Here is a 13,816-nt window from a genome sequence, read left to right as displayed (position 1 = left end):
AGCAAGCCCAACCCTTCCCAACTAGAAGGTAATCTTACGAGAAAGCATGGGTAATAAACAATAGCTTGCTGGGCCAGCTGTGCTCCAGAAGCCTAAGACCTAACGTATTGGCATCCCAGTGGGACCCACACAAGTAGGAAAGTAAGGAACCTCTAGGCGAGATTGTCCAATGGTCGCCTCTTAGTATAATCACACATTTAAATAATGTGCATAGAGTGACACTGTGTGAAAATTACACCGGAAATCTGCTTCCTAATTATCCGTTGGCACTTGCCCCGCTAATATTAAAACGTTCTCTGCGACCTCTCCAGTTTCCGGTCAACGTCATTTGTATCGGTATTGATCGCACACAACCATTGAGTTCACAGAAGATTCCCAGAGGGTTGATCACATTCTTGTGACTCCTATGAGATTAGGAAATATCAACGATAGTAACCTCTCTGAGACTTGGCTTTCTTGCACTAACCTGTGTTGTCATGCAGACATGCTCTCACACCTGGACCTCCGGGGTTACAGGAGCTCATCTGGGGAGCAGAGCCGGGTACATACTGAGGCCTTGGCTCACACATAGCTGCAGCTGCCTTATGGACATACTGCTGTTAGTTACTGTAACATCAGAACCCTGGCAAAGCACTCCAGGCTCCCTCCAGTACCTTGGAAACTCTAGCCTGTCTCCTCAGGAAATTCACAGTGAAGTCGATATGCCATTTGAACACAGATCTACCGAGCCCATGTCTTATGAAGTGTGGCCAGAGGAGGAGAAGCTTATCACTTTTGAGCTCTCTGAGCCACAAGTCTATTCGCACTACGTTTGGTCGTCAGGCACTGCGTTATCGTACAGGCCGTTCGGTCGTACGGGGCGCTCCATGCGATGTTCACTATGTCTCACTCTGCTGAGTCAAGAGCACCTCATTCTCTGTCCTGCTTGAAATTCCTTCCTCTAACACCAGCTTCAGAAAAGGATATATTTCCACTCTTACTTCCCTTCCTTTCTGGACCCCTAATGATAAGCAGGCCCGCTTTTGTTAGGTCGTCGATGAAGAAGAGACCAAAGAAACCTACAGTGTCGATACCTCAGGCATCCCACAAACTCTATTATTGAGCAGGAGCCCACTCGCGAGATTAATCCCTCCCAGTCCCCAGTGTCTTTCAGTGGGGCCTCTCAGGACGTCAGTGCCAAACAGTTTAAGCTCGATATCATCCCGGTGGCCTGGTCGAGAGCAGGATATGCCTCACTCCCGAAAGTAGGTATAGTGCTCATCGACATAGCGCAACCAAGGGTTCATTTGTCTTACTAGGAAGCACTCCTGAAACAGTGCGCCACTCCACACCCAGCATTAGGCCACCCTCTCCTTGTGTGCTCCCACACAACCGAATGACCATACTTCATATTGCACGAAATGGAAAAGAAGCTGGGAGGCACGTAAAGAGTAAATATGGACAGCTGAAGCACAAATCCTACCCTTCACAATGAGCATAATCCTGAAGTCTTCACACAGAGATTAGAGAGACAAGAGAGCTTCGGAGTGGAGGTGATCAGCTAGGTTTTCACAGATTTCCTATACGTACAAGGCCTGCACCTGCACTGGACGAAGAGATCAAAATGAGCTCGAAGGGCAAAGCCTGACATGGGAGGATAAGGACGCGGTGCATGATCCCTTGAAGTGCCCAGCACACTTCTAAGCATATATGCAAGGCTGCGCGAGATGACCATGCGTCCACTATAGAGGTTGCGTAGCGGTGTCACATACTACGTCAGGTGTGTAACATGGAAGGCCTGGTCCAATGGACAAGAAGCGTCTCAAAGGAGAATCTATCATGCTGGAAGCTCTCCCTGACAATGCCACTCCCTTCGGTGATGATAATTCATTCGGAGAGGTTTGAGCTAAAAAAAAAAGTGTACACACACACCACACACAAACACGAGCAATCAAACTATCTAGGACGACACACGAACAACAACAAATAACACACGAATCTATGCCAACTCATAACACCACCACAGCACCACACCACTACACAGCACCTGACGACTATCACCATGCCGCTAGCATGAATAATCAAATCAAATACACAAGTGATCGCCAAGCCAACCGGCGAAGCAAATATTAGAGATAGCGTACGCCTTATAATCCAAACTAGTATCCAGGACACAGAGTAGGAAAGGTATCAGTAGTCCGTGGGTGCACAATCTCCTCACTGCTGGAAGCTCCAGAAAACAATAGCGTCTAGATGCTGGGGCAGCGCGCAGTGGAGCACGCCTCATTATAAAGAGTGCCCAAGTGAGTGATCGAGCTGAACCAAACGGGGCACCAAAACGAACACACAAGAGAAAGAGCAAAGCCAACTCAATTGGGGAGCGCACAATACTAAACAGTCGTTATATATTGCAGATGCCAGCGCTGTACTACCATATACACCGATATCGCGTAAAGGCCAAGAAGAGGCCCAGATGTAAAGTTAGCTCAATATATTGCAGGTTTGCGCGGTGTGGAGATTAAAGACGCTTACAAACTCAACGAAACGGTGCCAACCAGCGCAAGAGGAACAAGATATGAGATGCCGCAAATATAAGCCCAATGAATTGAATTCTACATCCCTAGTGAGGGCATAGTCGCACGCTCACAGAGTCTAAAAATTAAGACGGAGGAAAAGTACGAGGATATATAATATCAGATACTTATCTCTCAACACTCTCTGAGGAGACGTAGTTAATTGAGAATGTTACTAGTTGTCATATTCTCATAAAACCATGTTTCGCATTACGTGCGAGCATAGACAAATACACACAGAATAGGATCTAGAATACTACGCTACTTATTGTATAATAGAACACAAAATTTCGTGATGGGTCATTCTAAGGGATATCAGTAGTCTCACGACGCTATCTCCTGAGTATATATTCTAAACTCGTTGATCAGTCGATCACATACAACAAAAAATAGCCCAGTTCAACAACTAGAAGAAAGAAGACACTAGACAGGCGCGCGCACATTATAAGAAATATAAGAACATCGAGAAATACAAGTTGCCAGAAGATAGATCAGCCTATTGAACTTTCTCTACACCCAGCTTAAGTAGCACCTTGCAACTGATCTCCAGACTCTGGTTCTAATGAGTTCAATCCCAGCAACCCACACTAGCTTGGCTAATACAATCTATACTCACTTTTGTCTGGTATACTAGATTTTCGACACCATGCTTTTGGCTCACGAGTCAGTAGCCACTGCCACTTAGTCATCAAATCACTGAACTCTCATTACTAGACCCACCAGCTATGACCTCACCATTCAAATAACATAACTATATCACTATCTGTTCTCTTGTCTCTTCCTGTTCTTCTATGAACCAGAATGGCGTGAAGTATGAAGAGCCTCAAGGTAAGAGCACTGCCGCGGTCGTGTCTCACGACGTCCTCGACGGCTCTGCCACCGCCCCCCAGCACCACGCACCACCGCTGCACCACACACTCACTCACATCGTAATGCATGAGTCTACTGCGTGCCCATATTCTTACGTGAGAGCTGCGTAGAGATCAGTGACCATACATCATGTGACAGAAGTCAACTGGTATACTATATATTGATCTCATAATTAAAGATAATAAAATGGTAAAAGTGAAGAGTCATATTAATTAAAAATATATAATAAGTAAGAATTATAATTAACACGGAAATTAGAGAACACACACCACAAGTCTCTTGAGAGCAGGCAAATGAGATAACTAATTGTGCCACACAATCTCTGACAGGACAAACACTCATGCTGAGAATTGCTGAAACCACTCTGGATATAAAATCAAGCGCAGCTTGCTCATACGTTAAAGAATTATCTAGAAAACACACTATCATTGACGGAAGTCCACTCAGAGAGAGAATATGATATATCGATAAGCTGTGCAGTATCCTATGATTATCATAGTACTTCAAGCACTATGCGTCCTATAGAACTATCATGATATATCACCACATATAGAGAGACAGGCAGTGATTGAGGCTGTTTAGCAAACGGTAAAAACTGGGTAACCAGCCTTCAGTGGTGGTAGCTTAGCACTGCTGCACACGAGCTTATGGGATCCCAAGCTTAAAGCCACAGAGTCCCCAACGATTCACGATGAGAGCGCCGACACCATAATCCTGTGTGTAACTCCTCACCAAGTACGCCTGATCGCGTCTAAGCCGCGTCTGGCGGAGGGAGACAGAAGGAGTTACAATGGGACTGGTGCACCTGGCTACCGTCACGGCCACGCTCCTTATGTCCTTGTATTTATTTTTTGTGATTCACTATTTTTATAGAAAAAGAGACAGGCATCGTAGTATTGGAGAAGAAGCTGAGAGAGCACCATCCCACTATATAGAATAATAAAAGCTTCTCAGCGCAGCGTGGCCTGTCGTCGCGCTGAGTTCGTTGTCGTGAATGTTGAGCATGGAGCTCCATGAGCGAGCAGTCAACCATGCACTATCACAGACACTATCCACGTGCGACATCGACCAAGTGTAATGTCCTCTGGGCACACACCACGTTAGGAGATAGTAAGTGCCCGCGCTAGGCTATGCTTATAACCAGAGAAAGGCATGCGAAATGCAGACGAACAGTGACGCGCTGCACGACCAATGCCATGATCTGTGCCAGGTGTATGCACCTAAGCTGAAGTAGTGATAAATGCTCGCACAGTAAACCCATGCTTCCTTCTGCAGAGCACGTTGAAACTTTTATGGAGATCCATAGTAGTCTTTTCCATGATCTGCCATACGGAACGATGATGACACACCTAGATAGCTCCAATAATACCACTTCCTTATATTTAAAACTACTCATCTTCTAGCATGGTGAGCACATAGATAACACACCTCAAGTATTATCAGGTCCTACTGACACGTAAGGCAGCAATAATTAGTCAGCGGCGAAAACACACAACCACCACACACACCACAGAGGATGCACAGCGCTCACCGGGAAGGAGACTGAGTACTGCATAACACAACAACACATGATTTAACAAGTGAGCAGCTATGCATATAGGAGTCGACAAAGTGAGGAAGCGACTGACTCTCTAGGTCAGACGCGGCTAAGTGCGGGTGTTGTGTGGCTGGGAATGCAGAGAAGTCCGCACTGATCGGCCATCACCGAATCATGCGTGCTGTACCCCAATCACAGCCAAGCAGTGGATTTGTGGGGACAAGAACAAACATAACATATATGGTATCTTTCATCAACGCGTCTCCACGAGCAAGGAGAACCTAGCATGACTCTTCTGACTCCGAAAGCGACGTCCCACCACCAAACGACCGCTAAAATCCTGTGTTCGTTACACCATACATACTTCGAGGGCGGGCACCACACAACCATAAGATCCCATTATGGAAAATGTATATTCCTCATAAATATATAAAACACTGTATCAGAAAACAATGTCGCTTAGATTAAGTAAAAAGACCCTCAGCCATGGCCACTCACATTTGTAAACACAGAAATTAAGTCTACTGTGTCTTTTACCTACGTTTGTATGGGATCTGCAACTGTACTCGGCCCTCTAACCCCTAATTATTCTTCCCCCTGTTCTATTGAAACACCTGAGCGAAACATGGTTATATCACACTAGTTTTAACTCAAACTAGTACGCCTTTGAGGCTAAGGCGGCAGGCCTCCGCACAAACTTCGTATAGCTACACTGCAAGCACAGATCCTTTTGCTAAGAATCAGCCTAATACCAGCTCCCATAGAATCAAGCCCCTATCGAGAGAACCTTGAAGTCGATCCTCTCTCTAGAGTTGTGCGCACCCTTAAGTCTACTAGTTCACAACTAGCATTAGTGTACTATTACGCTGTTAGTTGTTTATTTTCAATCGATGTCTTATCTTTTGTTTTACGTATTGCATATGTCGAGACTCTTTGATTTAACGCGTTGTACTACTGTTCGTCAATGTAATCTTACAACTTATATCCCCTGACCGAGTGTCTATATAGATGCTGCTCATGAATCAGCCAAGGCTCTCTAGCAAGGCAGGGATGAAGGAGCGTAGGTATCTGCTCTGGCTAGTGCTCTATACAATGAGATATCTCAATGGCTCGAGATTATTATCTCTCTCTCTAAGAGAGAAGGAGCGATCTAAAATGTCCATAACACAAGTCAATAGATGACTTCCACTCTCTGCACCGGCACAGGAACCGAAGCGCACGGCGCGCCACTATCTCTCTATTACCATAGCCTATCGCTAACTATGCCACCTAGGTGCAACAAAGTCTTATAGTATATGTTACAGAAGTCAAAGAGAATGGAAAAGCCAGAGGGAAAAGTTAGGATGGAGCCGAATCAGATATGTCACTAGTTTAAGGAAGCAGACTGCGGCAAGAAACAAACTTCCCTGAATCTCATGTACAGAACTTGTTCATGGCTCTTGTTTAAGCCAAGGCTCACTAGCACCAATGCTTTCTATGCACCCGAGTTATGAATCTACTGATATTCAGAGCATAATTAACATGAATCGCTTCAGCACACCACACCATATATACATAGTAAAGAGTGAGAGCCCCTCACCCCTTTTATGCCTTATATCAGAGTTACGTATATGTCACAGAGGTATTGAGTACTGTGCGAGGGCGATGTGTGACGAAAGGGCGTCTCTCTGCTGACCTGTTCAATGACCAGTCAGTCGTACTTCAGACTCGCGCAGCCTTCATATAGAATGTAGTAAAGAGGACAGATATCGAGTATGAGACAGGAGCACTCCAGAGTGTATTCGTTAGCGCAAGCATTCTGCCAGCACAACTGTGACTTGTCCACGTGCCTGCGATCTCTAGCCGTCTTATTATTCTATTAGCACACCGAAACATGTCAGTCTCGACATACACGTGGGCTTGTCACCTATCTGTATCCAGCATTCCCTGGCTGGCGGATCTCTCACTACCAGACACTTCCTCGTGCAGTACACGCAAGGGTCAGCGCCTTATTCAATATATTGCAACACAACAATAAGTTCCACCTGGCCTCTAGCCCAGACGGTGCCCATGGAGTATCATATAAACATGAGAAAAATACTAGATCATTTAATTTAATTTAAACACTACAACAGCGTTATGGAGAGTCAAGTTATCTATTTTATCATATTTTAATTTATAAATTAATATAAGAATGAAGATTACATTATCTAGCAGACATTCTACAACGTTCTCCTATGCCTCTTGCTTGCACTGCACATCACATGCGAATGTAAATAAACAACTAATCATAAAAGAGCCATAATACTAGTGAATAGGGAAATCTGGTAAATTAATGAATAGACTAATTACTAGCAGAGGAAACAGGACGTGGTGATTGACTTAGGCCGATCAGGACCTGCCTGGGGTGGGAAGTGGCTCCTTTGAAGCAGGTGTCCAAGACAGAGGACAACACCAGGACAAATGGCTTTTTTTTTTTTTTTTTAGAAAGAGGGAGAAGGGAATTGATATTGAGTGACAACTGTATTAATCTGTCTTCTCCAGAGAAACAGATGAGGTGCACACATCTCCATGTGTGTATGTGCAATGTATACATGTAATATATACTCGTACAAATATACAGCCATCCTCGGGATCCACAGCAAATGGGTTCCAGGTGTGTTTACAAATACCAAATCCTCGGCGCTCCCGTCCCTTGTATGGCTGGCATCATACCTGTGTAGGTTCTGTGCACACACCCTCCTGTATATCCCTTGTCGTCTCTACGTGATCTCTAACACTTAAAGCAGTGTGAATGGCATGTGGTAGACGCTGGACAGTACCGCTTAAGAAATAATAATGAGAAGACAGCTCCCGCGTGTTCAGCACAGAAGCGGCCGTGGTCAATTCTTTGTTATCCACAGTTGGTTAAATTCACAGGTGGGGCGACCTGCAGAGGCAGACCCCACATACACGGACGTGAAGAGAGACTGGTAAACATCAGCTCACACACCAGTGGAAGCTGAGGTGTCCAAGCTCTGTGGCTAGCGACCTGGAGATGGGGGCAGGCTGGTGGTGGCTCAGCTCCAATCCGTGTTTGACAAGCTGGCACCCATGAAGGGCCAAAATTCTGGTTCAAATCCAATGCCAAAAAAAAAAAAATTCAATTGTCCTTGCCTGAGTCATGTTCCTCTGCCATGTTCCCCACTCCAGGTCTCCAGCTGCTTGCACAAGGCTCGCCCACACTAGGGAAGGCGGCCAGCTTCCGGCCCCGTGGAGTCTAGTATCCATGTTACCTAGCACGGCTCCGAGGAATGCCCGACCTGCTCCTGTCTGCGTGCACCTTAGAGTACCCACCCCGGCAGCGAGGCAAGCTAACTGGGGTTCCTCCGCCCTGAGAACTCCTGCCTCACCCTGCAGTCGGCCTCCCGTGCTCTCTGCCGTGGGTCTTACAGGCTTTCTCTGGAGGACCCTGCGTGGAGTTGGTTGGCAGCTTGTAGGAGACAACGTGCGTGGCATTCGCGGCACGGTGTTGGTCTCATCAGCAAGTCGCAGCTGTTGTGAATTGCGAGACCATGCTCTGTGCGACGGGACCGAGACAGCAAGGAGCTCCTTCCTGTTGGGTGGAAGCGCCTCTCGTTAATGCTGAACGCAATGCCCATGTTCCTCTCTAGAGGGCGCTGCAGACATGGGCTCCTGTCGCCAACTGCTCCGTGGGGCCCCGGAGAAGTCTCTGGGCTATGAGGAAGCTTTCCTAAAGGTTCTCCAGCTTCCGGGAAGGTGTGAGCTGGGTACTGTTATGTCAACGACACAAGCCACAGTCCTCAGAGAGGAGGGAGCCTCAATTAAGAAAACGCCTTGAAAAAAAAAACAAACAAAAAACGCCTCCATAAGATCACGCCGCAGGGCATTTTCTTAATTGGTCAATGGGTGAGGGCCCAGCCCACTGTGGGTGGAGCCATCCCTGGGCTGGTGGTCCTGGGTTCTATAAAAAAGCAGGCTGAGCAAGCCACGGGGAACAAGCCAGTAAGCAGCTCCCTTCCATGGCCTCTGCATCAGCGCCTGCCTCCAGATCCCTGCCCTGCTTGAGTTCCTGTCCTGACTTATTTCAATGATGAACAGTGATAGGGAAGTGTGAGCCAAATAAGCCTTTTCCTCCCCAACTTAGGTTAGTTACTACTGCTGTGATAAACACCATGACCAACAGAAGACAGTCAGTACCAGCAATGGTGGGGTGTTGCTGTGACAGACTTGACCATGTTTGGGAGAGGATTGTGGAAGGACTTTGGAACATTGGACTAGAAAAGCCATTGAGTGTTGAGAGCTCCGTGAGCTGTTCTGAGGAGCTTGGAAGATAAGAATGTTGAGAGCAGTGCGGATGATGGAGACCTGGCTCGTGATGTGTCAGAGGGAAGCAAAGACTCTGTCGGGGCCAGCTGTTATTTTGAATTAAGATCCTGTGGTGTCTGGTCCTCGGGGGCTGAAGAATCAGCTGTGATTGAGACCAGCATCCCTGAGATGAAGTCTTTTCTGGGAAGGGTCTCCTCAGGGGTCAGCACACTGAAGCTGTGTTCAGAGGCAGCCAAGGTTGCACCTCGTGCTGGCAGCTGAACTTGGTCATGGAAGAGTCACCCAGGTGATGCTGGTTTTGAAGACTTGAGGGGCCATGGAGAGCAGCTGAGGCTTGGCACTGTGTGGCGGGGCTGGAGTCCCTGAAGAGAGCCCAGGAGAGGCCATTGGTGAAAGTGCTGTCCAGTTGCGGCAGAGACCCCGGCGTTTTGGAGACGCCAGTACCGTGGACGACCACCAAGAACAGCAGCTGTGGAGTGGGCCTAGAAGACAAGCTGTGTGTGCTGCAGAGCGCGGAGCCGGAGAAGTGACCCAGGCCCCTTGGAGGAGGCCAGAAGGTGGTGAGTGAATCCCAGACACTAGACAGTGAATTATTGGCACAGTTAGAGTTTGGTTCTGCTTTGTTCCGGTTGTGACTGTGCCCTGGCTCTTCCCTCTTGAAGTGAGAAACTTTATTTTTTGGTTTTATGGAGCCTACAGTTGAAAGCCTGAATTTTAAAAGAGATTTTAGGTTCTAAAAGAGGCTGCGGGTTCTTAAATAGACTGAATTTTAAATGCTTGCATTTGTAAAGACCGAGGGACTTGAGAGACTTGGGATATTTCACATTGTGGTGTTCATGTTAATGTGTGCTCTTGTGGATGAACAAGAAAGGAAAGGTTGTGCCTCACAGTGGTGTGTGTGTGTGTGTGTGTGTGTGTGTGTGTGTGTGTGTGTGTCACGTTGACAAGGGGTCAGTTGTGCTGGCTAATTTTATGTCAACTTGGCCCAAGGTATAAACACCAGAGACGGGGGAGACTCAATTGAGAAAATGTCTCCATAAGATGGAGCGGCACACAGCCTGTAGGGCATTTTCTTAATTAGTGATTGATGGGGGAGGGTCCAGCCCACTGTAGGTGAGGCCACCCCTGGGCTGGTGGTCCTGAGTTCTATCAGAAACCAGGCTGAGCAAGCCATGAGGAACAAGCCAGCAAGCAGCTCCCCTCCATGGCCTCTGCATCAGCTCCTGCCTCCAGGTTCCTGCCCTGACCTCTTTCAGTGATGTGGAAGTGTAAGCCAAATAAACCCTTTCCTCCCCAATTTGCTTTTGGTCATGGTGTTTCATCACAGTGATAGTAACCCTAAGTAGGACAGGATGTCAGTCTCCAGATTCAGACCCAAGGCCATGCCTGGTCCCCTCCATGCCTACTACTATGGAGCTAGATAACCGTTTATACTAGAGGAACATTCTATGTCCTCGAGGGTCAGCCCAAGAAGCTTTGCAGGGCTTGGCGCAGAGAAGAGAAACCTCTGATTTGATGTTTTTAGATTGAGGGTTAAGCACCCAGTTCCCACTCACCCTGGTCTACTTAGCATGCCCCAGTGAGGACCTGGTCCATGACTTTCTGCTGTTGCTTGCTTGCCGTATGGACCTGAAGAAAACTCTCCCAAGGTTTGGGATTGGCTTTCTGGGTGTGAGGATCTTGGAGAGTGGAGGCAGGGAATCGGTGAGCTTATGCCACCAGAGCTCGGCCCATAGTAAGTCCTCAGTTAAACTTATTTTTTATTTTTATTATTATTATTATTATTTTTGGTCAAGGTCTTATTTCCCATTCTCTGGCATCCTGGAGGCACCAAGCACAGCTCACTGGAGAGGGTGAGGGGAGACTTGTGACTGAAAACTTACCGCCACACCTAAGAGGAGCTCTTGGGGCCATTGCTACAAGCCCTGGGCTTTCCCCTGGTTCTTCTGGATGGAGGCTCGGGGTGGAGACATTGTCGATTCAGTTTATCGGCCTCCAAGAGCCTACAGGGTCTTGGCCCATTTGTATCACGGTCCATCTTGCTTTGCCACCCCGTGCCACTGACCTCCTTCCGGGCTGTCATCCGGGCAGGCACACCCCAACTTCAGGGCCTGTAATCTTGCTATTCCTTCACCTCAAGGGCTCTTCTTCCCCCAGCCTCCTCCTTTTCCTCTTTGCTCAGTGAGAAAACACAGCTTCCCTGTTTCATGTGGCAGTCCACTCAGTGGTACCTCTCCTGTGAGTACTCCTCTCCAGAACCTTCCGGCTCACTGTCGCTCACTCAGACATTTGTCTACCGTCCGAGTGCCACAGCTATGTGTCCGTCTCCTTTGCTCCAAACTCCCCAACCCTGTGACCCGGCACGTTGTAGGTGCTCGGTGAAGATTTGTGGACCTGATTTGCATTCTGGAGGCTGCCATCTGGGATTTAGGAGGTAGCTGGTGAAGGTCTGGTGTGGAACAAACCTTTGTCCTACCCAGAGCTAGAGATCCTGGCTGACAGGAGCTTTGTGCCGGAGTGGAAATCTAAAGAACTGAACCCTAGTTCCCGGTATAGGGGAGGGGGCCACTCAAGAGGCTGGCCTCTTCCAGGGGAGAGCCAGTGTATCTCAGCAGAGTCTAAAAAAGGAAGGGGGCAAAGGAGCCTATGAAGCCGCAGCAGTAGCTACCCTTTATGGCCGCCACGCCTTTTTTCTCCGGTCTGTGTTGAAAATTACATATCAAATATCTTGCTTGATTATCAGATCACTCTAGAGCGGATACCCACTTTATACAGGATGAATTATCATGGAGGCAGGACCATGTAGCCCAGGCTGAGCCCCCTGCCTCAGTCTCCCCATTGACGAGATGACAGATGCGTGCCCCCACGTCTGGCTTTGCCCCATTTTAAATATGCATGGATGGAGACACAGGGTGTGGACCCCGGCGCCCCATCTTAGGTTACCCTTGGCAGCTTGGCGCGGGATGATGCTGATGCCCTGGAGGAGGCCTGTGAGGATGGTGTGTGTCCTGGAGGAGGCTGGGGAATGGTGCGGATGCCCTGGAAGAGACAGGGGTGAGGATGCTGTCCTGGAGGAGACCTGCCAGGAAGCTGTCTGCTGTAGTTTGTCCAGGAGGCGGCGCTGAGCTCTCTCTCGCGCGCGCGGGCGGGGCGGACGGGTGGGAGGGTCTGACGTCCACGTCCTGGGCTGTCATTCATCTGCCGCCAGCCCCGCCCCTCGCGGTTGCAGCCGGCGCGGAGCCGGGACGCACCGGCCACCGACCAGCACGAGCCATGGCTTCTGTCCCTGCGGGTAAGCACGGGCGGGCGGCGGGAGGGCGGCCAGGCCCCATGGCCTCGGCGCCGCTCACCGCGCTTCCCTGCTTGTCCCGCAGAGGCCGAGACCCGCCAGAGGCTGCTGCGCACCGTGAAGAAGGAGGTAGGGGCAGCCACCCCAGGGTGACAGGGCCATTGCGGGCACCCGGCTGGCGGTGGCTGTGCATGGCTGGTCAGGGGAAGGGGGTTGGGGCCCCTGGAGAGCTGGGGTGTTTCAAGGTGTGAGACTCTCCAGGTGTGGGGAACGGAAGGAGTCTAGGTGGGACCTTCCCTTGTGGAGGAGCAGGTGGGTGGTTCTCACTCTTGGGGTGGGGTAGGTGATGTGGGGCTCCTCGTTAGTGATGCGGATTCTTTCCAGGGTTGGGGCAAGGGAGAGGTTCAATTTTGGACCATGAAGCTGTCGCTCTACCTCACCCCAGATGCTCAGTCCTTGGAGCCACCTCTAGGTACCAGGGCCTCTGTCTGGGAGAACCTGCAGGGGTCACAGGGCAGGTGCCCTCCACTTGAATGCCTACCATGCACACACGGGATCGCTGTCTGCCTCCTAGGGGAGCTGGGAGCCCAGGCGTGACCTCCCAGGCCCTGGGAGTAGAAGAGTTTGGAAGGCTGAGGTGGCAGTTTGGATGTCTATGGGCCTGCAGGTGTAGATGAGTGTGGCCCAGGACACGACGCGGCTGTGCATATGTGTATGGGAAACACATGTGCATTTACCTGGAGAGACCAAGGAGGGTCTTTATATTGTGCTTGTGTGAGTCTACATAGGTGTGTTTGTGTGAGTGTGTAAGATTGAATGTGTGTGCGTGTGGTGTGGTGTTGCCCTACCCATTTTTGTCTCCGCCCTATCCTTTGGCCCATCCTCCCCTCCCAACACACACACACACATACAGCCTCATCTTCATCTTGGGGTTCTTCTCCCAAGACCTTGCTTGGCTGAGAATCTAAGAGCCAGGCTGGAGTCTGTCCCTTGCTTCCTGAGCATGTGTATGTGTGTGTGTGTGTGTGTGTGTGTGTGTGTGTGTGTGTACGTTAGGGGTGCCACCCAGGAGGCCCTCCCTTCCTGGTGGCAGCCACCTGGGCAGCTGGAGGCTGGGACCTGTTGCTGGAGCCTCCTTCCTCTTGGGGATCGTGGGTGTGTCTCTGTGTGTAGCATGTTCTTTTTTTTTTTTTTTTTTTTTTTTAAAGAACCAGCTCCAGGGCTGGTTGCAGATTCTAGAATTATCTAGATGAGGTGATG

At 49.1% G+C, this 13,816-nt stretch overlaps 1 protein-coding gene across 1 annotated transcript in view; it reads left to right on the top strand.

Moving 5' to 3' along the window:
* Positions 1-12,452: 12,452 nt before the first annotated feature.
* Sgsm1 (small G protein signaling modulator 1) overlaps positions 12,453-13,816 on the top strand; it is a 72,620-nt gene continuing 71,256 nt past the window's right edge. Inside the window, 2 exon segments of the mRNA XM_037198605.1 lie at positions 12,453-12,559; positions 12,642-12,685. Of these exon segments, the coding sequence (XP_037054500.1) occupies positions 12,541-12,559; positions 12,642-12,685 (63 nt within the window). The 5' untranslated portion in view covers positions 12,453-12,540.

Source organism: Peromyscus leucopus, chromosome 23, assembly GCF_004664715.2.
Source record: "Peromyscus leucopus breed LL Stock chromosome 23, UCI_PerLeu_2.1, whole genome shotgun sequence".
Classification (NCBI taxonomy): domain Eukaryota; kingdom Metazoa; phylum Chordata; class Mammalia; order Rodentia; family Cricetidae; genus Peromyscus; species Peromyscus leucopus.
Note: the sequence above shows the minus strand (reverse complement) of the source record. Positions and strands in the feature narration are given on the sequence as shown.